This window comes from Chiloscyllium plagiosum, unplaced genomic scaffold (genome assembly GCF_037043375.1).
Source record: "Chiloscyllium plagiosum isolate Xiang-an unplaced genomic scaffold, Cpla_swu_hap1 HiC_scaffold_31, whole genome shotgun sequence".
NCBI lineage: Eukaryota > Metazoa > Chordata > Chondrichthyes > Orectolobiformes > Hemiscylliidae > Chiloscyllium > Chiloscyllium plagiosum.
In genome coordinates this window covers 18,107,238-18,135,124 of record NW_028270169.1, presented here as the reverse complement: position 1 = coordinate 18,135,124, position 27,887 = coordinate 18,107,238, and the positions used below count along the sequence as shown (strand labels likewise).

At 42.2% G+C, this 27,887-nt stretch overlaps 1 protein-coding gene across 3 annotated transcripts; it reads right to left on the bottom strand.

The window, feature by feature from the left end:
• Positions 1-27,887, bottom strand: LOC122563971 (ceramide synthase-like). 3 transcript variants are annotated; one of them, XM_087977053.1, is made up of 7 exons: positions 27,833-27,877; positions 20,636-20,755; positions 17,376-17,637; positions 11,251-11,334; positions 7,673-7,889; positions 706-801; positions 1-603 (listed from the first exon to the last, which is right to left on the bottom strand). In XM_087977053.1, the coding sequence occupies exons 3-7, from the start codon at positions 17,495-17,497 to the stop codon at positions 352-354; spliced, it is 771 nt and encodes a 256-aa protein (XP_087833179.1). In that variant the 5' UTR covers positions 17,498-17,637; positions 20,636-20,755; positions 27,833-27,877; the 3' UTR covers positions 1-351. The 3 variants fall into 3 exon arrangements, with proteins under 3 accessions (XP_087833179.1, XP_043574277.1, XP_087833180.1); XM_043718342.2 differs by lacking the exon at positions 20,636-20,755 and having other exon boundaries at positions 27,833-27,887; XM_087977054.1 differs by lacking the exons at positions 20,636-20,755; positions 27,833-27,877 and adding an exon at positions 17,879-18,057.

Here is a 27,887-nt window from a genome sequence, read left to right as displayed (position 1 = left end):
TAAGTTTATAATCTTTATTAAATAAATCACAATATACTTTATAAAATATATATCAAATAGAATCTTCTGTCATTATCAAAATAAAAATGGGGTAATTTTACCGGCACCAGCTGCCAGCAGTCTGTAGCAGAAATTGAAGTGCGTCCAACTTAATGCGTGCAAAGAGAGATTGTCCAAGAAATTCCCATTAAACACTGGTAATAGTCAGGCCAGCCAGATGAGCAAAATCACCTCAGTATGTAAAAACAAAAGAGTAATATTTCCAAAACACACATTCAGCACCATTCTGCGAGAGAGAGTCACTGCATCCCTGCATGTGGGAACAACAGCAGCATCTTCCTCGTTGTCATGTCATTCCATCTTCACAGTCTTCCCTGCCTTCCCAATGATCAGACTGAGCCAGTAAACCTGAGGAGCCACCAGCATGGCGTTCCCCAAGGTGCAGTGCAGGGGGATGTGGAAAGGGACAAGGTGGGCCGGAATCCCATACTGCTTGCCATAGGCCCAGTACATGTAGGGGAACACGAGGATACGGCAGAGGAAGAATGTCACCAGCAAGATGACACCGTTGACCTTGTAGAGCAATGTGTTCTGCTTTCTGAACTGATATATAAGACAAAAAACAGCTTAGGTTATTTTGTTTTTGATTCTTGTGCCTTGAAATAATGTATTGCAACATTTTGTTTTACTTTCATGAATACAGACCCGTTTGAGTATTTTCGCAAATGAGACAAATGGTGTACTCAGTTCAGCCATGAACATACATCCCAGGAAGAAGTCTCCAAGGCCCTTTCTGTAATACTGCAATTTGAAAAAAAAGATCTGCTGTTAAGTTACAGTTTGATCACAAGGAAATTAATTTTTAACAGGATTGATTGATAGAGTGGAGTGATAGAGATTTTAATTTTGGTAGGAGCAAAATGTCTTAATTATAGACTCTCTACAGCATGGAAGCAGGCCATTTGGCCTGTCGAGTCCACACCGTCCCTCAGAAGAGCATCCCACCCAGACCCACCCCATCCCTGTAACCCTGCATTTCCCATGGCTAACCCAGCAAGCTTGGACATCCCTGGACACTATGGGCAATTTAGCATGGCCAATCCACCTCACCTAACTGATGCCTAGTGGTCATAGAAACATAGAAAACAGGAGCAGGAAAAGGCTATTCAGCCCGTCGAGTCCCACTGCCACTCAACATGATCACAACTGATCCTCTATCTTAACACCATTTGCTCACTCTCCTCCTGTACCCCTAGATATCATTTTCTTTCTTAAATATGTTCAGTGGTTTGGCTTCTGCAGTCTTTTGTCGAGAATGTGCCTTGATATCTGAGGAATCCAACACCTAATTTTTACACAAAATAATTAGTCTTGTCATAGGCTTGTCAAATGAGGAGCAGTTGAGAACTCTTGGTCTGTACTCAATGGAGTTTAGAAGGGTAAGGAGGAAATCTGATTTAAACTTACAGAATACTCAGAGGCCTAGATAATGCTGAGAAGACATTTCAACTAGTAGGAGAGACTAGGACTCAAGAGCACAGCCTCCAAGAAGAGGGATGACCCTTTAAAACTGAGCTGAGGAGGAATCTCTTCAGCCCAAGGGTGGTTAATCTGTTGAATTCATTACCACAGAGGGTTGTGGAGGCCAAATCATTGGTTTATTTAAGACCAAGATCGATAAGATCTTGATTGGTAAGGGGTTCAAGGGTTACGGGGAGAAGGCAGGAGAGTGGAATGGAGCAGAGTCGATGGGCTGAATGACTTTATAGTCAAGATCATGGTATGATCTTATGGAAACTTGTTACCAAACTACAGCATTGTGAATACTTGATAGTAACGAGAAACTTGGCTGGAGAAAGGCGAAAAAACAAAGCCTTTATTTTGTTGAATTGGATCTGTTGTTTCGGTTGGTATTGGTCTCAACAGTGAGTGAAACAATTGTGGATCTACACTGTAGCCCCATGATTTGGGCGAACAGTGCTGAGGGAGCACGATATTGTTGAAGATACCATGCTTCAAGTAAAGTGTTAACCAAGGTCTATCTGCATGTTCCACTGCATGGTAAAGATGTAATCATTGTCATTCGAAGAGCAGAGTGTTGACACAGTCAACATTCCTCTCTTAACCAGCACCATCAAAAACAAACTAACCAACCTTCCTGTTTGTGATATCTTGTTGTGTGCACAAAATAGTACCATTTAGCAACATTAACTGTTGCTCCAATGTGATTCATAGGTATATGAGAAGCTTCAAGAGGTTTCTGACAGATTTAAAAAGCTATATAAATGTTTCTCTTTCCATCTTTGAATAAATCGCTGACTGTACTGATTGGTTACTGCTGTAGCGTCTCGGCTCTGTCCTCAGCCTGTCATAGAGACGGAAACAAACCCTTCGGTCGAACCCATCCATGCCGACCAGATATCCCAACCCAATCTAGTCCCATTTGCCAGCACTTGGCCCATATCCTTCTAAACCCTTCCTATTCATATACCCATCCAAATGCCTTTTAAATGTTGCAATTGTACCAGCCTCCACCACTTCCTCTGGCAGCTCATTCCATACACGTACCACCCTCTGCGTGAAAAAGTTGCCCCTTAGGTGTCTTTTATATCTTTTCCCTCTCACCCTAAACCTATGCCCTCTAGTTCTGGGAAAAGACTTTGTCTATTTATCCTATCCATTATCTTACTGTCTCCCTCAAGCCACTGAGTGGTTTTCTGCTCCTTTCATATCCACTTCACCTGCTAAAGGGGCAGGGCTCCGAAAGCTTGTGATTTCAAATAAACCTGTTGGACTATAACCTGGTGTCCTATGACTTCTGACCTTAACCAATTTCAGTTCCTCTTTGAGCCCCAGGAACCTTTGGAACAGTTCCAGATTTCTACTATCCTCAGTATGTATATGTTAAGGTACCTCCTCATTTCAATCCTGAAACACTTGGCTCTAATTTATTTTTTTTATTATATAGGGCCTTTTGTGGAACTCTATGGAATGGGAGGCCCGCATTCAACAATCCATGCCGACCATAATCTCAAACTAAACTAGCCCTATCTGCCTGCGCTTGACCCATTTCCTTCCAAACCTTTCTTATTCATGTACTTATCCAAATGTCTTTTAAATGTATCTGTACCCACATCCACCACTTCCTCTGGAAGTTCATTCCACATATGAACCATTCTCTGTGTAAACAAAGTTGCCCCCATGTCCTTTTTAAACCTTTCTCCTCTCACCATAGAAATATACCACCTAGTCTTCCAATCCCCAACCCGAGGGAAAAGACACTCATCTTATTTATACCCCTGGTGATTTTTAAAAAATCTATAAGGTCACCTCTCAAACGCCTACACTCCAGCGAAAAAAGTCCCAACTTCTCTTGGTCACTTAAACCCTCCATTTGTGACAACATCTTGGTAATTCTTTTCTGAGCCCTTTCTAGCTTAATAATAATCTTCCTATAACACAGTGACCAGAATTGGACAAAATAGGCCTCACCAATATTCTGTACAACCTAAACATGATGCCCCTATATTCAAAGGTCTGAGCAATGAAGGCATGTCTACAATAGGCCAATAAGTGGCAAATGGAGTTTCATTTTGATAAATGTGAAGTGTTGCATTTTGGTTAGGCAAATCAGGGCAGGACTGGCACAATTAATGATAGGGCCCTTGGGAGTGTTGCCGAACAAAGAGACCTTGGTATACAGATACGTAGTTCCTTGAAAGTGGTGTTGCAGTTAAGACAGGGTGGTGAAGAAGTCATTTGGCACACTTATCTTCATTGGTCAGAACATTAAGTATAAGAGTTGGGAGGTCCTGTTGCAGCTGTGTAGGACATCAGTGAGGCCACTTTTAGAATACTGCATTCAATTCTGATCTCCCTCCTATAGGAAAGATGTTGTGAAACTTGAAAGGGTTCAGAAAATATTTACAAGAATATTGCTGAGATTAGAGGGTTTGAGCTATAGGGAGAGATTGAATAGGCTGGGGCTGTTTTCTCTGGAGTGGCTGAGACTGAGGGGGGACCTTATAGAGGATTATAAAATCATGAGGGGCATGGACAGGGTGAATGGCCAAGGTCTTTTTCCCATTGTAGGACAGTCCAGAACCCGAGGGGCAACGTTTTTAGCAAATGTATGGAACTGGCTGCCAGAGGAAGTGATGGAGGCTGCTACAATTACAACATTTAAAAGGCATCTGGATGGGTACATGAATAGGAAGGGTTTAGCGGGATACGGGCCAAATCCTGGCAAATTCGAGTAGGTTAATTTAGGATATCTGGTCAGCCCAGATGAGTTAGACAGACGGATCTGTTCTTGTGCTGTGCATCTCTATGACTCTGCTGTTATACCTCCCATGTTTAAATTGCCTGTTGACAGTATCTAGATCATCAGATGAATATTGCTCTTTAGGCGAGGCGCCATTTCAGAGGCTTAATAAAGACACAGTGGACAGGGGAGCAGGAACCTATGGAAAAACCCCTTGGGTCGGCTGCACCAGTGAATTTTAATTTGTAATATCTATTGGAAATAGAACCAATAAATTGTAAGTATAGTGAGGCACATCGAGAGTGCCACATCCTGTATTGAAAGAAACTGAATTGTATTCCACTTAATGTAATGCCAGATGTGGTCTATTTGTAAAGGTAAAGTCACCAGTTTTACCAGACCGTAGGGCTGCTCCCCTCTTAGGGAGAGCCAAATGGAAGTGGTTGAACCTGACAGTCACCGTACCTCATGCAAGGGGAAGAGGTTGAGAAGGCGTATCCTCCACCTCAGCCAGTGTGAGATTGAACCCAAACTTTAGACATCAGCTTTGCATTGGAAACCAACCATCCAACAGCTGAGCTAACCGTCAAATTGTACAAATAAGGTTTCTTTATCGATTAAAAAAAAATTAGCTGGGGCTAGTTAACCTGCCTGAAGGACCGTTTATTGGCCAAATACCGAATGAAGATCTTTAAAAGCAAAATAATTGCGAGAAGCTGGGCTGGGAGCTGTTTGACAGATTTCCTGAAGAGTGGGAGAGAAACCAAGTGAAGAACCAACTGTTTTGTAATGATAGTGGATGTACTATGAATTCTCTTGCCAGAATTTCAGTTTAGAGAAGTCAATAAACCTGTATGTATATTAGAAGAATCATGTTGCTTCCCCTCCTCAACCCTAACATAAACAAACTGCAGACAATGTTGTGCTTTTACTATAATACCCGTTGTTGTGGTTCTGTTCGCCGAGCTGGAAGTTTTTGTTGCAAACGTTTCATCCCCTGGCTAGGCGACATCATCAGTGCTTGGGAGCCTCCTGCGAAGCGCTTCTTTGATGTTTCCTCCGGTGTTTATAGTGGTCTGTCCCTGCCGCTTCCGGTTGTCAGTTTCAGCTGTCGCTGTAGTGGTTGGTATATTGGGTCCAGGTCGATGTGTTTGTTGATGGAGTTTGTGGATGAATGCCATGCCTCTAGGAATTCCCTGGCTGTTCTCTGTCTGGCTTGCCCTATGATAGTAGTGTTGTCCCAGTCGAATTCATGTTGCTTGTTGTCTGTGTGTGTGGCTACTAAGGATAGCTGGTCGTGTCGTTTCGTGGCTAGTTGATGTTCATGTATGCGGATTGTTAGCTGTCTTCCTGTTTGTCCTATATTGTGATTAGTGCAGTCCTTGCATGGTATTTTGTACACTACATTCGTCTTGCTCATGTTGGGTATCGGGTCCTTCGTTCTGGTGAGTTGTTGTCTGAGCGTGGCTGTTGGTTTGTGTGCCGTTATGAGTCCTAGGGGTCGCAGTAGTCTGGCTGTCAGTTCCGAGATGCTCCTGATGTATGGTAGTGTGGCTAGTCCTTTTGGTTGTGGTATGTCCTCGTTCCGTGGTCTTTCTCTTAGGCAGATGCCTAAGAGAAAGACCACGGAACGAGGACATACCACAACCAAAAGGACTAGCCACACTACCATACATCAGGAGCATCTCAGAACTGACAGCTAGACTACTGCGACCCGTAGGACTCATAACGGCACACAAACCAACAGCCACGCTCAGACAACAACTCACCAGAACGAAGGACCCGATACCCAACATGAGCAAGACGAATGTAGTGTACAAAATACCATGCAAGGACTGCACTAATCACAATATAGGACAAACAGGAAGACAGCTAACAATCCGCATACATGAACATCAACTAGCCACGAAACGACACGACCAGCTATCCTGAGTAGCCACACACACAGACAACAAGCAACATGAATTCGACTGGGACAACACTACTATCATAGGGCAAGCCAGACAGAGAACAGCCAGGGAATTCCTAGAGGCATGGCATTCATCCATAAACTCCATCAACAAACACATCGACCTGGACCCAATATACCAACCACTACAGCGGACAGCTGAAACTGACAACCGGAAGCGGCAGGGACAGACCACTATAAACACCGGAGGAAACATCAAAGAAGCGCTTCGCAGGAGGCTCCCAAGCACTGATGATGTCGCCTAGCCAGGGGACGAAACATTTGCAACAAAAACTTCCAGCTCGGCGAACAGAACCACAACAACGAGCACCCGAGCTACAAATCTTCACACAAACTTTGAACTATAATACCCATCTTGCATAACCCACCTGTGTCAATATTTTTTAAATGCATCTTCAGACATCCACATCCCATGAACAATTTTTAAAAAACATCTTCATTGGCTTTCTATAGTCCTACTGAATGGAAAGTATGCATACATCTCTAGTTACAGCAGCAAAATAAACTTGCCCTATGAAATGGGTCAGTTTGACAGTGATTCACAAAGGTATGAAGGATGCAAGAGCACCTTCTGTGTAATAAGTTAGATACTGTACTGTTATATAAAGGCAGAGAGTGTTACACCATTGGTACACCCAATGTAGTAGGAGAAAGTGAGGACTGCAGATGCTGGAGATCAGAGCTGAAAATGTGTTGCTGGAAAAGCGCAGCAGGTCAGGCAGCATCCAAGGAACAGGAGAATCGTCGTTTCGGGCATGAGCCCTTCTTCAGGAATCCTGAAGAAGGGCTCATGCCCGAAACGTCGATTCTCTTGCTCCTTGGATGCTGCCTGACCTGTTGCGCTTTTCCAGCAACACATTTTCAGCACACCTTATGTAGTGTTCTGCTAAGAAGACAGAGCTATGTTTCAGTCAGCTCTACTAAATACCGAAATCGTAAAAATGCTTTTCTTTTCATAGCTCATTCCTAGGATATGGGCATTGCTGGCTATACCAGTATTTATTGAACATCCCTAAATAGCCTGGAGAAAATGTTGGTGAACCTCAATAGTCCTTGAGATGTAGGGACACCCTGAATGCTGTTAGGTAGGGAGTTCCAGGATTTTGTCCCAGCAACAGTGAAGGAACAACAATGTATTTCCAAGTCAGGATGGTGAGTGACTTGGAGGGGAACTTGCAGGTGGGTGGTGTCCCCATTCGTCTGCTGTCCTTACCCTCCTAGAAGTCACGGGTTTGGGAAGGTATTGTTGATGGAGCCTTGGGGTGTTTGAGGGTGCGAAGTTTGCAGTTTGGAATATGCTTATAAATTTCTGATTCTTGACCCAGAGTTTAGCAAAACCAATCGTGCCCTTTCATGCTTGTACCAATCTACAGTGTGGCACAGGAAATATGATGGACAAGATTTTCTGTTTATAATGAAATAGAATGATGAAATCTCACCACAATAATGGGGAAGCAGACAAGTAACAGTGCGAGATGATGCAGCACCATCAGGAAGTTTTTCTTCAGAAAGTCTATCACATTGTTAGTGGATGAACTCTTTAATCCGTTGTGATGTTTTGCCTTGTGCTTGAACCAGTGAGATAGGTACATGGCATAAATATCGTAAGCCATGTAAGGTGCAGCAAACACCACGTAGTTTGTGGAAATCCAATGCCTGTAACAAAGAACAAATAAATACACTGCATATAGAATTAAAGAGTCTCAACTAAAGCAATTAATTACTATACAAGATGATATGCTGTCTCATTGATAGTTTGAAAACTGTTTACCTGGTATACACCTATAAAGCCACTAGACTGTAAAATGATCATAATTCAGCTTATTCTAACCACATCAGCAATCTGAAAATGCACCTTGTCTCCTCCTGATCCTCCTTATCCTAATGCCCGAGAAAGTTCTCTCCTCAGGCACCTTGTAATTACCTTTAGAAGACAATGTGTTGCTGGAAAAGCGCAGCAGGTCAGGCAGCATCTAGGGAACAGGAGAATCGACGTTTCGGGCATTAGCCCTTCTTCAGGAATCCTGAAGAAGGGCTAATGCCCGAAACGTCGATTCTCCTGTTCCCTAGATGCTGCCTGACCTGCTGCGCTTTTCCAGCAACACATTTCCATCTCTGATCTCCAGCATCTGCAGACCTCACTTTCTCCTTTAGAAGACAAGTCTATTAAGTCTGTCTCCTCAACATGCACAGGCAGTGAATTCTCAATCCTTCATGTGTAACGGGTCCCACTCCGTTCAGAAAGCTTTTCCTTATTTGTGCTGCATCTTTTGACAATCATTGTTAAAAAGCGGTGCCCTCTCCTTCTCAACTTGTCTGCTAATGGCAGCAATTTCTCCCTCCTCTGTCTCGGCCACTCAAGATTTTAAAGACACTATCAAATCTCCTCTCAATCTTGTCTTCTCTGAAGAAAACAAATTCAGCCTCACCAATCTATCCACGTAACTGAACTCACGCATTCCTGAAACCATCCTGATCAATCTTACCTGCACCTTCTCAAAAGTGTTCACATCCTTCCTAAAATGCAGTGGATTGGATTTAATAAAATTGTATGGATATTTTAATGTAATAAAATGGATTGGATACAACACTCCAACTGAGGCTAAACTAGCGTTTTATAAATGTTCACTAAAACCTCCCTGCTTTTGTAATCTATGCCTATATTTATAAAGCTCCAGGATTCCATATGCCTTCTTCGAATATTTTGTTCACAATATCATGAATCACTCGGTTGTGTGGGTGGTAGCTTTCAATTGCTTCTTGCTAAAACAGGTACGGGGTAACGTTTTTACTTGATTAAATCAAATTTGTTGATGTAACAATTCAGCAACTGCATTAGCTCAATGGCAGAAAAGGTGTGTCATAAAGGTTGTTTAACCACATCAGTCAGTGTTTATCATAGAGTTTTGTACTTAGTTATGGGGAAAATATGAATACATATTTACAGGCACACAATGCTGATCAGAGATCCGCTTTGTGCATGAACACTTGGACAATGGCAATGTCGTAGATTATGAGTTCTATTTAAGAGAGAGATTCCAGTCTGAGTTGTTCTGGGTTGGTCATCTGACTTGAGATACATGCATGGAGAATGCAATTGGCCTCAGGTTTCAAAGAGTGAAAACTTATTTATTCATTCACGGGATGTGGGCATCACTGGCCAAGCTAACATTTATCTCTATTTACCCAGAAGGCAGTTAAGAGTCAACCATGTAGGCCAGACTAAGTAAGGAGGGCAGTTTCCTCCCCTAAAGGGCATTAGTGAACCAGACAGGTTTCTAATTTGACAACCAACATCAGTTTCATAGTCATCATCTTGATTGCAGATTTTAGTTGAATGTCGATTCCACCATCTGCCATGATGGGATTCAAGCCCAGGTATGCAGAACATTATCTGGGTCTGATCAGCAGTATCTACACACTGTGCATGTGTGGGAACCAGTGCAGACTCCATTTCAATACCCACTACTTGAGTTGTCTGCAGGCAGTGGCTTGGTTTTGTTCACAGATTTCAGGCCTCATGGTGACAATTATTCTGTGGAACGTGCCCGAGAGATAATCCGTTCAGAAAGGCAGAGGTATAGACGCCCAGAGAAGAATCGGAATCAATGCACTACAAGAATGCTGTCTAATTTTCACTACTTTAATAGTTCTTAATTTAATAATACCTTAATTTCAAGATGACACCAGAACGGTAAGCAATATTTGGGGTCATCAGAGCCTGTCCACTCCAGGCCAGAGGCATCCTTTTCTCTATGCACTTTTCTTTTTCTTTGCTTCATTTTTGAAGCTGGGCCGGTATTGGCAGGGTGGAGGCTGAAGCGGATTAGGACTCCTTGCTGCACTAGGCCTAGAACTTGGTCTCCTGGCAGTAGGTCCAGAGCATGGATTCTTGGTCATAGTAGGCCTAGAACTTGGTCTCCTGGCGATGGTAGGCCCAAAGCCTGGATTCTTGGACGTAGTAGGCCTGGAGCTTGGTCTCCTGGTGGCTGTAGGCCCGGAGTCTGGTTTCCTGGCAATAAGCCCAAAGCCTGGATTCTTGGTTGTAGTAGGCCTGGAGCTTGGTCTCCTGACGGCCGTAGGCCCAGAGCCTCGTCTCTTTGAGGCGGTAGGCCTGGAGCCTGGACTCTTAGTCACAGTAGGTCTGGAGCTTGGTCTCCTGGCAGTGGTAGGCCCCAAGCCTGTTCTCCTGGCAGCGGTAGGCCTGGATCTGGGACTCTTGGTCGCAATAGGCCTGGAGCTTGGTCTCCTGGCAGCGGTAGGCCTGGAGCCTGTACACTTGGTTGCAGCAGGCCTGGAGCCTGGTCCCCAGGTAGCATTAGGCCCGGAGTGAGGATGCTTGGCTGTGTCAGTAAGGCTGCAGTTGTAGCAGAGCTGGGGTCTCTTGGGGCATTATTATTGCTTTAACCGGATGGAACTCCTTGAGGATGGGAACATCTTACAAAAGCCCTGAAGCCGTGCTTGAAACCCCAGTTTGAACAGAAGATGAAACATATAATTAAGTAATTTCTTTTTATCCTGACTGAAACTCAACATGGTACTGGTTTGTGATGACACTTTTCACTGTGTCTTCAAGATACATGTGACAATAAATCATTCATCAGTTCCATCTAAAAGAGGTCTATATGGAAGATTTCCTCCACATCACTCAATAGAATGGATAATATGTGTTTCCACTGTGGAAAAGATTGAGACTGGAGGCCTTGAATTTTGAATGGTCACACATAAATCAAATTGAGAATTCAGAAGAAACCTTCACCCAGAGAACTCATTACTGCATGGAGTATAGATGCTTTGAAAAGGAAAGTTAGATAACCATGTCAGCATGAAGGCCTACACTATCAGAGTTAGACGTGAAAAGATGAGAGCAGCTTGAGCAGAATATACATGTCGCAAATTGACCAGTTGGGCTTCTTTCTGAGCATGAATTTTCAATTTTATAGATGCATCTTTCTGTAGTGGGATTGAGCATGTCTAACATTTGAACTCTCAAGTCTGCTAACAAAGACATTCTTACCTATCTTTCATCACATGCTTGCAGGAGGAAGTGATGATGAAACCAGCAAACGTTGCCATCACAGCTTGCACGGAGGAAACAAATCTGCAATTTCAAGAAAGAAGAAGTGAGGAACATTCTATAACTCTAAAGAAATTGAACGTAGATGCTTCCATTTACTGTTGAGAGTTCAGGGGTAGATATTTGCTTACTTTGCAGTAGTTACTGCCACAGCATGGTATGCGGGACCCAAACAGAAACAACTTGTCATCACCAAGTTGTGAGATTATTTTTTAATGTCCCATCTGACACAGTTAGTGTTTGCTTAAAGAACTGGCAATGGGGTCAGAGCGAAATAAAAACACCCAGGGTACATAATATTGTCAGGCTCAGCAAAGCGACAAGTTGGTTGAGGATGGAATATTTGTGGACTTTCAAACCAGCCAGCAGGAATCAGCAGTGCCTGATGACATACAAGCTCCGTCATGTTCACCTGCTGGACTGGTCAGAAATGTCCACTTCAGAGAGCGTTCACACTTTAACATCCAAACTGGACTCTAACACTCTTGTATGTTGGTGAGGAAGCCAAGTAGATAGAACACCTGAACCAAATTTGTAATCTAAGTGAAGGGGCTCATGTGGCATGGTGGTAGTGTCCCTGCATTTCAGCCAGGAGGGCTGGGTTCAAGTCCCACCTATTCCAGAGTTACAGCTTTGAACAAAGAATATCTATAATCTAAATGTGTCTTTAATGTTCACCCTCAAAATATGGCATCATTACACCAAGACATTTTAGTTTAGTAGTGCCTTTCCAATAGGGTACCAGCAATCTTCACTATAATAATTATATTAAGAGTCATACAGCACGAAACAGACACTCTGTTCCAATCACCCCATGCCGACCATAATCCCAATCTAAACTAGTCCCACTTATACGGTTTAGAAAAGATTTTCTAGGATGTTACCGGGAATAGAGGGTTTGAGTTATAAGGAGAGGCTGGGACTTTTCTCATTGAAGCATAGGAGATTGAGATGTGACCTTATAGAATAATGAGGGGTACAGATAAGGTGAATGGCAGGTGACTTTTCCCTCAGGTGAGTTATTTCAAAACCAGGAGGCATATTTTTAAGGTGAGAGGAGAAAGACTTAAAAAAGATATAAGGGGCAATTTCTTTACACAGAGAGTGGTTTCCAATCTAGGGGGCATATTTTTAAGATGAGAAGGAAGATTTCAAAAAGAGATGGGGGCAACATTTTTACACAGGCAGTGGTTCGAATGTGGAAAGAACTTCCTGAGGAAGTGGTGGATGTGGTTACAGTTATAATGTTTTAAAGACATTTGGATAAGTACACGAAAAAGAATCATTTGGAGGGATATAGGCCAAGTGCAGGCAGGTGGGATGAGTTTAGTTTGGGATTATGGTCAACATGGATTAGTTGGACCGAAGGGTCTGTTTCCGTGCTGTATGTTGATGACTCTACATGATTAATAGATTCTCAATAGCTGTAAAGAAACTTGATTTCAGAAAGTGAATTGCAGAGTAAACCAATAAAACAGTGTCAAATCAGTAGATGGTGCTTTTTAGATTTTTGTACAAGTGTCATGTTATCATGTACCCAATAATTTGTATGTTCGGCGCTGACTGATGCCAGTCTCACAACAGTAAAGTAATTTTCCTTCTTTGGCTGTTGCTGTTGTGAAATGGAGGGAAATCATGTATGTCATGGTGAGGAAAGCATCAAAAAAACTCTCCTCTTTCAAAGAAAAATCATCAGTTGCTGACTTCAGCCAGAGAGCAGATCGGGTACTCTTTCCTTGACCTAGATTCTATGTCTTCAATGTTTTCTCCCGAAATGTTGGATTTTGATGAATTGACTGTAAGAAACATTTACAAATCTGACCCCGTGCTGCTGTGCCTTTCCACTGTTTGCAGAACATTTTCAGAGACAGAACAGGCCAACCCACCCGGCTTGTTGCGTCTTCAGAATAAGGAACCTTAAAAATCACCAGTGTTTACATGTTGAAAATAGATGCACGGCGTCAACTTTAGAGGATGCCACTTAGTCATTTTATAATAATCCAAATGTTTTACAATGAATCACTGTTTCTATGAATAATACACAATGCTCGAGTGAAGCGTTGTGGCTATTACTTCATACATGTTGCATTTTTTGCGACTGAATAACAGGGTTGTCTGTCAGGGTGTAACACACTGATATTCTTCCAAGATAACGGCCTGAAATTCGTTTGCCAAACTAGCATAAAGGAGATGGTCATGTAGTGGCAGCATCATTGTATGAGTAATCCAAAAGCCCAGGTTAATGCTGTGATGCCACAATTTCAAATACCACCAGGAGTGTTCGATGGAATTTTATATTTAATAATCAAAGCTGAAGTAAAAAGGTTAGTCCATTTATGGCCATGATAATTATCATTGGTTGTTTGATTAGATTAGATTAGATTCCCTACAGTGTGGAAACAGGCCCTTAGGCCCAACAAGTCCACACCGACCCTCCGAAGAGTAACCCACCCAGACTCATTTCCCTCTGACTAATACACCTAACACTGTGGGTAATTTAGCATGGCCAATTCACCTGACCTGCACAGTTGTTGTTGGGGTGAGGTGAAATAAACCTTGTTTGCTAATGTACTTTGTGGTAAGGAAATCAGCCATCCTTATTTGGTCTGGCCTACAGGTGACTCCATCTGATTGACTCTTGACTCCCCTCTGAAATGGCAAAGCAGGCCATTCAGTTCAGGGGCAATTAGGAATGGGTAACAAATGCTGTCTTTACCACAACCAATGGAAGAATAAGGAAAATTGTTAGCTGTAAGTAATGTCGAAAATGGAGTTTAAGACAAGACCATCCTGTTGAGAGCTGCCCTGGCCTACTAAATGGGCCAAGCCCCCTGATCGAAATAACACTCCTGCTGAGTTACTGCCTACTTGCTCTTCAAACTAAGCTCCTTTTGGAATCGATAGGCACCTTTTAAATGGTAAAACAACATAAAAAATAACTAATATACACCAATGCAACAACTAAACTCTTATTACATTTTTTTGTGACAAGTCTATTTTTAATTTTGTTAATAAAGCTGTAGCTTATAAAATATATTGATGAATATTTTTTAATAAGCAGGGTTAAGAATTTGTTTTATTTTTTAGGGGATGGGGCTACTTTTTGCCCTACTCTAAATGCTAAGCTTTCAGGGGCTGCCATGTGACCGGAGTCATGTGTAGGCTAGACCAGGTTAGGGAGGCAGATTTCCTTTCCTAAAGAAAATTCATGAACCAGTTTGGCTTTTTAACAATTCCATGGCAGTCTCACAGTCACCATCACTGATAAAGAGCTTTCATTCCACCAAGTATGATAACAGGATTCGAACCTTTGTCCTCAGAACATTAACATGGATCTCAGGATTTTTAGCACACTTCCACTACACCACCAGCTCACCTTAGGCTGTCCAATTTTGCCAGTTCATGGAATATTTTATGTTTGTGATTCTGCTAAGACAGATCATAATTTCACGTTGGAAAACCAACCCTATTTCAATAGTACATATTGTTTTATTCAGTGCCAGAGAGGTTGATCACAAATAATTAACTTATCATTAAAAGAATTGAAATAATAAGTCATGTGACAAGTTTTGCCTGTCTCATACATGCAAGTGCTTCCATCAACAGCTTCCATCAGTCTCTAAAAGCCCACATTACCTTTGTTTCCAATTTTTCTTCTGATCTAGAGTCAGAGAGCATTTTGCATTCAACCTCAAGTATTGGCAAGTTTCTTTCAGATTCCCTTTTTGTTTCCTGTTTTGATCATCCTTTGCTGTTTTTTATCTCTCATGCACCCCCTCCCCAAATTCTTATGATTCCTTACGTGGAAAGTTAGCCTTTAAAGCTGGGGGACACGGATATAAAGAGGAGGAAATTGAGCTACAGCAACTTCAGATCATTCAGTGCACTTTAACAGTGAGTCAAACAAATGTCACATTCATTCAGTTTGGCAGCTAGACACAGCTCAGGGAGCCACAACCTTTTGAATATTTACATTTAACTTTGCATCTACTCTTTATCTGAAGTTGCTGTAGCATTTCCTCATAAGTAATTGTCAATACTATTGCCTCACCATTATTTTTGTGGCAAAAAATCAACTCCTTTTAAATGCACACATTCTGAACTCGTGGCCGTACTTTAAGGTTAGACTTTTAAATCTTACATTAGTTTAAACCAGTAATAATGCTGTATAAGCTGCAGGCATATATTTACGTAATCAGATCTTAAAGTTGTATTAATGTTAAAAATCACACAATACCAGGTTATAGTCCAGCAGGTTTAATTGGAAGCACACTAGCTTTCGGAGCATCGCTCCTTCATCAGGTGATAGTGGAGGACACAATTCTAAGGCACAGAATTTATAGCAAAAATTTACAGTGTGATGTAACTGAAATTATACATTGAAAAATACCTTGATTGAGTCTTTCATCTGTTCGAATACCATCATAGTTTCATTATAGTTTCCTCCCACAGTCCAAAGATGTGCATGTTAGGTGATTGGTCATGCTAAATTGCCCATAGAGTTAGGTGCATTAGTCAGGGGTAAATATGGAAAATGGGTCTGGGTGGGTTACTCTTCGGAGGGTCGGTGTGTGCCGAAGGGCCTGTTTCCACACTGTAGGGAATCTAATCTAATCTAATCTTAGCAGACCATTAGGGGCTGCTCTCTCATTAAACAAAGACAACTGCGGGAGGGGGGCTACTTTAATATGAGGGTCATCACACCTTAGGCGAAGGGAGAGATTGAGAAGGAGAGTCATTCATGGTGCCCTCAGCCAGTGTGAGAATTGAATCCACGGTGGTAACATCACCCCACTCGGCGAACCAGCCATCCAGCCAACTGAACTAACTCCAGCTTTTTGGACTTAGCACTGATATCCTCCTCAGTCAACAACTCGCCCATTAAAACATTCAATGTCCCTGCTTCCACAGCCCCCTCAAACAAGACAATTCCACAGATGCCAATCTTCCCAAATCCAGCTTGTACCCGCCACTTGCTGCATTGTTCTGGGAGCAGATCCTCATGTCCCCAACTGGGAGCTGGAACTGCTGAACAGAGGCAGGAAACTGAGACTGGATAATGAGAGGTGCCTGTCGACAGTTCATCGTCTTAATCCCACCTGACCAAGACTGGCAGGCAGAAAGGAACTGGATAACAGCAAGTGCCGACTAGACCCCTTATAGCACTGAGTGCTGATGAGAATCTCATTACATTGCTAATTTTTTTAAAAACCCATACACATTTGCACTCAGGGGAGGGTGTTGGAAGGGACATTAACTGTTCTGGTGGCTCTAATATGGATCCTTCTCAATCTGTACTCCAGGGCCAAACCCAATGCAGGTTTTGGGGTCTTTAGGGGTTACCTTTGGCTTAACTTGCAATTATCTGTGCATTCTCAGAAAGCCCCAAAACATCCTCCAGCCTAGGGATTTTCTTTTTATTCCTAGATTTGAAGTGCAACACATTATTTTGCAGTCAAGCTGCAATCAGCAAGGTCCATTAGGACTGAGATATTTTCATCCAGAGAGTGGAGAGCCTGTGGAATTCTCTGCCACAGAAAGCAGTTGGACTGAATATCTGAATTGTTTTCAAGGAGTTAAATATCTTTCTTCGGGCTAAAGGAACCAAAGGGTGTGTTGAAAGGTGGGGTCAGAATACTGAGTTGAATGATCAGCCATGATCATACTGAATGGGGAGGGGGGGGGGTAGGCAGGCTCAAAGGGTCGAATGGCTTGCTCCTGCTGCTATTTTCCAGGTTTCCATGTCCCACTCACCAGAAAGAAGGGAAATGCCCTGGCAGTTGGTAAGGAAGCCAGGAACAGCAGCAGGGATTTCCATTGTCATTCAATGCAGCTGAGAGACTTGGTGCAAAACTTTCCTTGCATCAGTGTCAAGGTTTTGTAACCATTGCAGAGGGAGGCAACAGTGCGGGAGGTAATGATCCCATCAGGTCGGTTTGATCGCTGAAAAGCACTAAGAAATGTTTAGAATTGCAGCAGCTGGTGCAGGGGGAAATCTGCATTCTCCACAGCCAGGAATAAAATCAATTTGTCCCCAAGCCCAGTATAAAGAAAGGCGCACTTACCTGACGCTGATATTGACAGTGTCCACATCTGTTAAGCTGGGAAAGTTTTTCTGCAAGAATCTCCGGGTGAGGATGAACAGAGAGGGGAAGAAAAGGCAGCCCAGTGCAAGGAGGTACCACATTGTTAGCCTTAAACGTCCAGGCTGCTGTCTGACTCTCTGTCTGACTCTCAGCCCTGGGTAACACCAGATATCACCATCTCTCCACCTGATATTCAAATAACAACCACACCTCCTGCCCAGTTTCGAGGTCCTTCCGCAAACTGAAACATGAGAAGAGAGAGTGGGAGAGACGTCTGAGTTCATCAACAGTAGAAAAACAGGTCAAAGCTGCGCCACCTAAGGGCACAAAAATTTCTATTTAAAAATCTGTAACAATACTAATTCCTCGACTCCGCTTCGGATTGCAATCGTGTATTTTATCTGCATGCAGAACCAGGGCAATTGAATGCCACATGCATCTGACTCATTCAATGTCCCATCTTCAATCTCCTATCGTCTAACCTGATCAGAAGTAAACTGGGGAACGAGTCGACTAGCTGGGGGAGTTGGTCCCAACTTATTCCAGACAGCACGACCACTGTTTCTCTCTCTCCCCAATCTGACCCTCATTTTTATCCAATACGTTTGAGAGAAACAAAACAAAGAACTGCAGATGCTGCAAATCTGAAACTGCTGGAGAAACTCAGCATCTGTGGAGAGAAAACAGGGTCAATATTCAACTCTGAAGAAAGGTCACATCGTACTTGAACCGTTACAGGGATTACTAAAACAAAGTCACACATAAACTGAAAGCATCTTAGATAAACAAAATATCTCATATAAAGGATTCGACAAAAACCGTGGAGAAATTAAGCACTTCTCATTCATCTGTTATGCTGTAAACAGTGAAATTTATGTTATTTCATTTCTGTATTCCTCCAATGTTAACAACCATGTGATAGATGATCAAGTACAAACGTTGCTACACACTGAGAACTCACAGTACCTTCAATCACAGTGAAATGTTACAATCGCTATTTAGCTAACTGTCATCCCACAGGTGCAAACGCTCAGTGGACCCATATCCCCACTAAACACTGAAGCATCTCACCAAACAATTATACCTCACAATCCAACCAAGGTTTCCTCTGTAATTCTCTGCTATATTCATGGTCCTTGTATCTTTCCTGTGAACAACCATCCTAATGCCACGTGCCTTTCTGCTCCGAGCTCCCTCCTACAGCTAGCACAAGGTGAAATACTGCAGATATTTTTCACAAACACTTGGCTAATTCTATGAGAACATGTCATGAAGTTAAGACCTTTGAGATGATAAGATGTAAGAGAAGTAGGCCATTCAGCCCATCGCGTCTGCTGCAACGTTAAATGAGATCATGGCTGATCTGATAATCCTCAACTCCACTTTCCGGCCTTTTCCCCATAACCCTGGATTAAAAAGCTGCCCATTTCATTCTTGAATATACTTAGTGTCTCTATGTCCTCTGTGGTAAAGGCCCCTACTGAGAGAAGAAATTCCTCCTCATCTTTGTTTGAAATGTGTAAACTCTTATTTGTGAGATTATGACGAATTAAATGGATCCTTATTAATGGAATTGTCAAAGAATGCAAGGAGGAAATAATATGGCTTTGGTGCTATTGTTTAGAGTTCTTTGCACATTAGAGTCATACCTGAAGCAAACGCAGTCTCTGAATTTAAAAAGACACAAACTTAGTAACTCCAAATTGATCAACCTAATTTCTATTTTGGGAAAGTGTGCTCATGTGATAAGCATGCATCTAAAGAGCACAGGCATCTAGGGCATAGACTGCAAGCATTTTGCAAATAGAAGGGAGCATTTTAAAACTTGCTGGAATTATTTTAGATGGTAAATTGGATGAGTAAGGAATGGAATCCAGTAGATTCCATTTATTTACATAATTGGATGGGCATTTGAGGAAATAAATTTGCAGGACAAAGAGAATAGAACATGGGAATGTGACTGACTGAACTACTACACAACATGGACTCAATGGGGTGAGTGGTCTCCTTTTGTACCATCACCGGCTCCCTGACTCTTTTTAATAGTGTTCCTCAAGTAAGGCTAGAGGTGAAGGTTAAACTTCCAGCGAATCATCCAAATGAATGGAAAATTCATTTCAGCTATACAGCTATAGGAAGGATGTCGTGAAACTGAAAAGGGTTCAGAAAAGGTTTACAAGGATGTTGCCAGGGTTGGGGGGGTTTGAGCTGTCGGGCGAGGCTGAATAGGCTGTGTGAACAAAATGCAACATCTCACATTTATGTCAATCAAACTCATTCTGCTACTCCTCTGCCTCATTCCCAGGTATTTGTTCTTCTCCATATAAACCACCTCTGACCCCCTCGACTTGATCCCTGTCTGTAACTCACTCCTGGGTGTCTGTTGTTCTATACATAGAGGCCCCAAACTCCTCAATCAGATTACAGTCTGTAACTCGATCCCCCTTGTGTTATGCTGTATATAAACTCGCAGAGAACATCAATGAAATTCCAATTTTGAACTCAGTATAAACTAAATGGTTGAATATTAGACTGGGAGTAGGAACAGAGAAAGCTGCAGTTTAATTTCTGCTGCGTTCTGTTTCTCCAGAAAAATTAGTTTTATGGAGTGCAGTGGTTCAATAAGGTGGCATCCTCCCACCTTCACAAGGGCTGATAGAAATAGAGGATAAATGCTGACCTAGCCAGTGATGCTTACATTCTGTCAATGAATGAACAACAAAATCCCTTTGCCTTCCCAATCACTCACTGCTCCTGCAGACTAACTCAATTGATTGATATCTGAGGATATCCAGATTCCTCTGTGCAGGTCAAACTGCTATAATGTGCATTTCATTAACGTGAATTTGCTGTAACATGATTGACAAATTGGGGACACTGTTTCTAAAGCGCAAACTTCTAAAAGGTGTTTTGGCTGTAACACAATTATATCACCAACACTTACAGCACTGTTTCTCAAGTGCAACTTTTCTATAATGCACAAGAACACAACCATCACCTGAAAGAACAACCTGTACTTCAGAGTCCTGCAACATTTCTCCAATTAAAATTAAAGTCTCTTTATTGATTCTTCCAGACAAACATCTCTCTCTCCATTTTATATGCATTGGACGATGTTTTACCCACTCACTGACCATCTCTACATCGCTCAGTTTGAATACCCTTTACATCCTCTTCACAATTTACCTACCAAACAATTCTCACCATCAACATGTTCAATTTTTAAATTGAAGACTGACTTGATCTGAAGCCTGTTGGAAATCCAAATATTGTTCTGTCACTCTCTGTCCCTTGGACAGCGCGTGTCTGTCTGTTTCTCTCTTCACTGCTGGAATATCTTCCCTCCGACACTAATTATACTTGTAAATGATATGGAAGAGGGAGTTCATAATATCGAATAGACACTTACATTTTCAACTACACAAATTACAGTTCTCTATTTTAACTTGCAGTCTATGCTGTCACACTAAGTTGTGGAATGATATTAAGTAGAGGCTCGCTTTGTTTGGGAGACAGCTGATATTCACAATTCTGGTGCAGCTTCTGCTGTGGATCAGTTGGTTGCATTCTTGCCTCTGAATTATTACTGGCAGCTGCTGCCAAAGCACAGTGGGGAAAGACCACCACCTAAGGTTTCTCTGCTACAGTCCAATCAGTGTCCATTCAATTATCAGATCCTCTCTTAGCCGCAAATGTATGTAAATAGTGCCCTGCATGAGTCGGTAATGCATTTGGTTTCTATAACTGCAGGGAATGTCAAATTACAGTGTTTTCTCTTTATATGCAAAGACTGTACAGAACCATTTTAGTACCTGTCTAGGTACATAAAGATTTTTTATGAATAAAATATATTTTTGTAATATAAAAAAGCCTTGAGCATTGTCGTCAGTACATGGATAGGGTAAATAGGCAAAGTCTTTTCTATGGGTCTGTTTCCATACTGTACATCTCTATGACTCTATGACTGCTATGTTTCAGGAAATGGAGCTGAAATCCCCTCAGCATTAGCACCACTGCTTCTCCCTTCTCACCTATCCTTTCATTCATCTAATGAACCAATATGTTTCTTTATTCTGCCATGAGACGTGGGCATCATTTAGCAAAGCTACCTCTTAGCAAAGCTTCTCAACCCTAATTGCCCTTGAACCTGTGAGGCCATTTTGGAGAAGAGTGAAGAGGAAATGTCATTGCTGTGTACCCAAAGTCACTTTTTTGTAATTTCAAAAATATACTTTATGCATAACAAACTTTACATCCGTGCACAGTCAGTAGGACAGTTTTATTCTGTCCACAGTCTTCACATATGTAGAACAAACAAACCCAAGGCACTTCTGATTTATACAAGACTATAATTACACACATTTGAGGCACTGGGAAGGTCCAATAACTGAATGGACCCCCACTGCACTCAGTAGAAAGACATTAGATGGTGGTCTTTCCCCACTGCACCTTGGCAGCAGCTGCCCCAAGTTTAGTGCGTCCCTTAGCAGGTAGTCCTGGACCTTGGAATGTGCCAGTCTGCAACATTTTGTTGAGGTCAGCTCCTTGCTTTGGAACACCAATAGGTTTCAGACAGACCAAAGAGCATTTTTTACTGCATTGATGGTCCTCCAGGCACAGTCGATGTTTGTCTCGGTGTGCGCCCCAGGGAACAGGCTGTAGAGCACAGAGTCCTGCGTTACAGAGCCGCTTCGGCTGAACCACGACACAAACCACTGCATCTTCCTCCAGACTTCCTTTGCAAAGGCACATTCCAGAAGGAAATGTGTGACAGTCTCTAAACTAACCCCCCTCCCCCCCCCACCCCAACTCCTCAGCCACTTCAAGGGCAGCATGCAGTGTCTGGGTGTATATGAAGAATCTTACAAGGTGCCCTTCTCACCCCCAGCCAAGCGATGTCTTGATGCTTGTTGGAAAGTTCTGGTGATGAGGCATTCTGTCAAATGACTTTGACAGTCTGCTCAGGGAACCACCTGACTCGATCCACCCTTTCCTTTTCCCACAGGGTCTTGATGATGCTCTGTGCTGACCACTTCCTGATGTTTCTCTTTGCAAATTTCTCCACAAAGGACAGGTGATATGGAAAGGTCCAAATACTTGGAATGAGGCCAGTCTCATCTTTCACAAAATCGGGTCAGGTCGAACATCAGTATACAGTGACACTTGTGTTTGCGTGGCGAGGGTCTACACACAGCTTGATGCAGCCACACACAAAGGTGGCTGAAATCACACGTTTTTCTTTAAATTTCAAAAATATGCATTATTCATAAAATATCTTTATAAACATACATATTCACTAAAGCAGTTCAATTCTGTACAGTAGCCTATAAAGAAACAAATCACATGTAGCCGCCAACCGGGTAAGAACAAGCAAGTTTCCTTCCTTGTGCGGCATGAATATTCAAGGTGGCTTTTCCCATACTCAATGATATTTGTCCTGGTCAACGTGACTGATTTAGCTTTATATTCCAGATTTATTAATTGAACTCCACCACTAGCCATCCCAGATGGAATAAACATAAATACTTGGAAATTAACATACTGGAGCTCCAGTTTGAGGTGTACAGGACATGGTGGGCCAGTATGCATCATTCACATATTGTATTTGCTTTTGCCTTCTGGGATGGTGGGATTTGAACCCATTTCATTAGTCTGAGTTTCTGGCTAGCAAGTCTAACAACAAAGCACTATTCCATCTGCTTCTTTGCAATTCCATTCTGTGTCACAGATAAAGATTAATAATTGCTTAGAAGGAGGTTAGAAATGAGATAAAACAAGTTAAGCAAGAGGAAGAGGAATCCTTTGGAGTTTGGAGCTATCATGGTCAGTGTGTGGAAATGCATTAAAACCACAATAACTTGTATATGTGTAGCACCTTTAAACATTGCAAAACACTTTACAGGAGCGTTATAAAGCAAAATTTGACACTGAGCCACATAAAGACATTTAAGGACAAATGACCAAAAAGTCCAGTCAAAGACTCAGATTTTAAGGATGGAATTAGGAGGAAGGAAGAGAGATTTAGGGAGGAAACACGGAGTTGAGGATTTACGAAAATCAGAGCCACCAAATGACCAGAATTAGGTGAGTGCTGGTATCTTGGAGGGTTTTGAGGGGTTAGTTAGAGGAGGGTGGCTGTTTGAGCCTGGAGGTCGCTACAGAGATGGGGAGGGGCATAGTCACAGACAGGTATAAAAACAAGAATGAGAACTTTTAAATCAGTAAACACCAAACACTGGGGTGATATGCAAATGGAACTTAGCACAAGGAATCTTCTTGTCTTTAATTTCTAGTCTGCTTAACTAAGAGTTTTAATATTAAGGTGCATTTAATTACCTTTTTGAACATTAATGTCACTTAAACGTTTGAGGGGTCTGCCAAAGGAAAATTTTGACTGTTTATTTGTCAATCAGTCAACTCCTGCATTATTTAAATTGGTGCTTTAAAATGTGAAGCATTGCAACTATCAGATCAGATGATATTGATGTCGATTTTAATGTCCACACTTATTCCCCCCAATCCCCTATAACATTCTCGGGTCTTCAGCAAAAGGGTAAATTAAGTTACAGTGAACTGGGTGTCAAGTTAAACCAGCTGCCTTTGGCTAGCGCCTGTTTTGTGCTTTCTCTGAGGACAAATTTCACCCACTACATCCCCTCCCCTATACTGCAAATTCAACCAGTGAGCAGTTGGTTCAACTTTGGTTTAGGTCCAATCAATGGCAGTCTGAAGTGAATGAACAGGATATTGAGTAGAGCATATACCTTTGTCACACTGTGTTAACACAATGTTATGACAATTATGTTGCTCTTTCTTCAGACATTTCCCTGCCTGGATGATGCTCTGTAACTACAAAACTGAAACAAAAAAGTCCTTATTAAGAATTTCTATTTTACTGAGGTGGCTTCAGGCCAATCCACATTCAACAGTCTGCACTGAAAACTCGGCTCACATTTTGACAGCTGTGACAAATGTAGCCACAGCAGCTGAGACAATCCACGACCTTCGAGAGAAAAGTCCATTTGCTCTATCTCCTGTTGCCAACAGGTCTTTCAAAATGTTTCAGCATCCAATTCATGTATGTCAAAAGCAAATCAGTTCTTTCAATATCTGCATTGAACCTAATCCACCGCGGCACTGATTTTGCAATAGCTCTAATACTCCTACTGATTTCATTTCCTCACCTATTTTGGGTCCTTTGCAAATTTGACCATTTTAATTTGTGCATCATCGATAGTCACAGGTGTGATGCCGTAAGACTGGAGGTTGGCTAACGTGGTGCCACTGCTTAAGAAGGGTGGTAAGGACAAGCCAAGGAACTATGGGCCAGTGAGCCTGGCATCGGTGGTGAGCACGTTGTTGGAGGGAATCCTGAGGCACAGGATGTACATATATTTGGAAAGGCAAGGACTGATTAGGAATAGTCAACATGGCTTTATGCGTGGGAAAGCATGTCTCACAAACTTGATTGAGTTTTTTAAAGAAGTAACAAAGAGGATTGATATGGGCAGAGTGGTAAATGTGATCTATATGGACTTCAGTAAGGCATTTGACAAGGTTCCCCATGGGAGACTGGTGAGCAAGGTTAGATCTCAGGGAATATGAGGAGAACTCGCCATTTGGACACAGAACTGGCTCAAAGGTAGAAGACAGAGGGTGGTGGTGAAGGGTTGTTTTTCAGACTGGAGGCCTGTGACCAGTGGAGTGCCACAAGGATCGATGCTGGGTCCACTACTTTTCATCATTTATATAAATGTTTTGGTTGTGAGCATAAGAGGTACAATTATTACGTTTGCTGATGACACCAAAATTGGAGGTGTAGTGGACAGCGAAGAAGGTTACCTCATATTACAACAAGATCTGGACCAGATGGGCCAATGGGCTGAGAAGTGGCAGATGGAGTTTAATTCAGATAAATGCGAGGTGCTGCATTTTGGGAAAGCAAATCTTAGCAGGACTTATACACTTAATGGTAAGGTCCTAGGGAGTGTTGCTGAACAAAGAGACCTTGGAGTGCAGGTTCTTAGCTCCTTGAAAGTTGAGTCGCAGGTAGATAAGATAGTGAAGAAGGCATTTGGTATGCTTTCTTTTATTGGTCAGAATATTGAGTACAGGAGTTGGGAGGTCATGGTGCAGCTGTACAGGACATTGGTTAGGCCACTGTTGGAATATTGCATTCAGTTCTGGTCTCCTTCTTATGTTGTGAAACTTGAAAGGGTTCAGAAAAGATTTACAAGAATGTTGCCAGGGTTGGAGGATTTGAGCTATAGGGAGAGGTTGAATAGGCTGGGGCTGTTTTCCCTGGAGCATCGCAGGCTGAGGAGTGACATTATAGAGGTTTATAAAATCATGAGGGGCATGGATAAGATAAATAGACAAAGTCTTTTCCCTGGGTTTGGGGGAGTCCAGAACAAGAGGGCATAGGTTTAGGGTGAGAAGGGAAAGATATAAAAGAGACCTAAGAGGGAACCTTTTCACTCAGGGGATGGTACGTGTGTGGAATACGTTGCCAGAGGATGTGGTGGAGGCTGGTACAATTGCAACATTTAAAAGGCATCTGGATGGGTATATGAATAGGAAGGGTTTGGAGGGATATGGGCCGGGTGCTGGCAGGAGGGACTAGATTGGGTTGGGATATCTGGTCGGCATGGACGGGTTGGACCGAAGGGTTTGTTTTTGTGCTGTACATCTCTATGACTCTATAATTCAAGTCAACAGTAAGATGGTGGTGGGGTAGGACACACCAGTCGGAGCGCCTCTGCTGTGTCCATTCTTTTTCTGTTTTTTTTTCTACCTCTCTCTGCTCTTCTCTCCCTTCTCTCGACCTCGGTCACCCAGTCCCAGCCTCCGAAGCAGTGACCAGCAGCCTATTGCAGTTCATGGTGGCAGCGAGTGGTCAGACCATGTGGATGCCCCCTGTACTGGTTTGCTGTGGATAACCCTTGGAGAGAGACTGTGACGTTTGTCTTTTTAACTTTCCTTCTTGTTTCTCTGACCTATATATACTGTGTATAGTTGTAATATAACTTTTCTTAATTTTTCTATTCTGTAACTAAGGATTGTACCTAGGTACCTTTGTACCTAAGATTGCACTAACTGACAACTTACAAACCTTTCATTGTAGTCATTCAAGTACATGTGACAACAAAGCTAATTCAATTCAATTGAATAAAGTAAAGCCAGTAAAACTGTGAATCAGATCCCACTCAATAATTTCCCCCTCCCTATCCCAGCAAAATAATGATTACTCATTGTTTCCTAAGTTTCAATCAATTCTGTATCTGTTTCAAGAGCTTTTCAGCATTGTGTTTAACTAAGAATGTTCTAAATGGAAGTTTGTTGAATGCCCTATTGAAAGTTTGGTGCATGCTATTGAATGCTATTGTGAGACTTACAAAAGGAGTCAGAGAGGTTAGTCAAGCAAGATCATTGCTTTCTCTTTCACTGTTCTTAGTCTGCTTAGAATTGTATAGGTAATCTTCAATTTACTCCAGGAGGCTGGAAGAACACAGGAAGCCAGGCACCATCAGGAGGTGGAGAAGTCAACGTTTCGGGTGTAACCGTTTTTCAGGACTTCAGGTTATGCCTGAAACGTCGACTTCTCCACCTCCTGATGCTGCCTGGCTTGCTGTGTTCTTCCAGCCTCCTGTTTGTCTACTTTGGATTCCAGCATCTGCAGTTTTTTTTTGTCTCAGACCAAGTAAGGATGGCAGATTACCTTCCCGAAAGGATATTAGTGAATCAGATGAGCTTTTTCTAATTACAATCAACAATGGTTCTGAGGTCATTATTAGACAAGCTTTTTATTCCAGATTTTTATTGAATTAAAATTTCATTTGCCATGGTGGGATTCAAACCCAGCATCTCAGAACAATATCCTGGGATTCTAGATTATCAGCTGAGGGACATTACCATTCTACCATCACCTCCCCAGGTTCAGACGATTTCTTGTTGTAATACTGAGAATATTTTATTGTTTACTTTCACACCATCCTTCTTCCTAGGGCCCTCTTTGTCATCAACCTACTTTTGTAGTGTTACACCATTTTCAAATGCATTTTAATGAACTTCTTCCCCTTACAGTTTTCCCTTTATTTAATTTCAAATTTGATTGTTAATCAGGTTTCAGGTTGCGCATGCTTATTCTGTAACTCACTGATATACCAAAGGACAGTGTGACTGACTCCGCGACTGACCACATATATTCGACAAGGTGAAACTGAGTATGGTACTCTGATACACAGAGGTTACATGCTCCCCCACAATAGGACTCTCTAAATATAGGAGCAAGATTTATATTTGTGTGTAACGCACTGATACCATTCCCAAAGGAAACACTTCAGGAAGTAAGATGTTTGCCTCTAAGAGACCAGGAGGAACTATAGGTAAAGAACATGCAAGCTGACTAATTTTATATTAGAAATGCGAAGTCTCACCATCTCTGATCTTTTTAAATCAACACCGTTCAATTTAATCTTCATCTTATTCTCC

Coding starts and splice junctions, on each gene's coding strand:
- LOC122563971 (XM_043718342.2), bottom strand. CDS start 17,497: ATGTGGTACCTCCTTGCACTGGGCTGCCTTTTCTTCCCCTCTCTGTTC. Junction 802..7,672: donor TCTGCTTCCCCATTATTGTG/GTGAGATTTCAT, acceptor TTCAAATTGCAG/TATTACAGAAAGGGCCTTGG. Junction 604..705: donor TTGCGAAAATACTCAAACGG/GTCTGTATTCAT, acceptor CTTATATATCAG/TTCAGAAAGCAGAACACATT.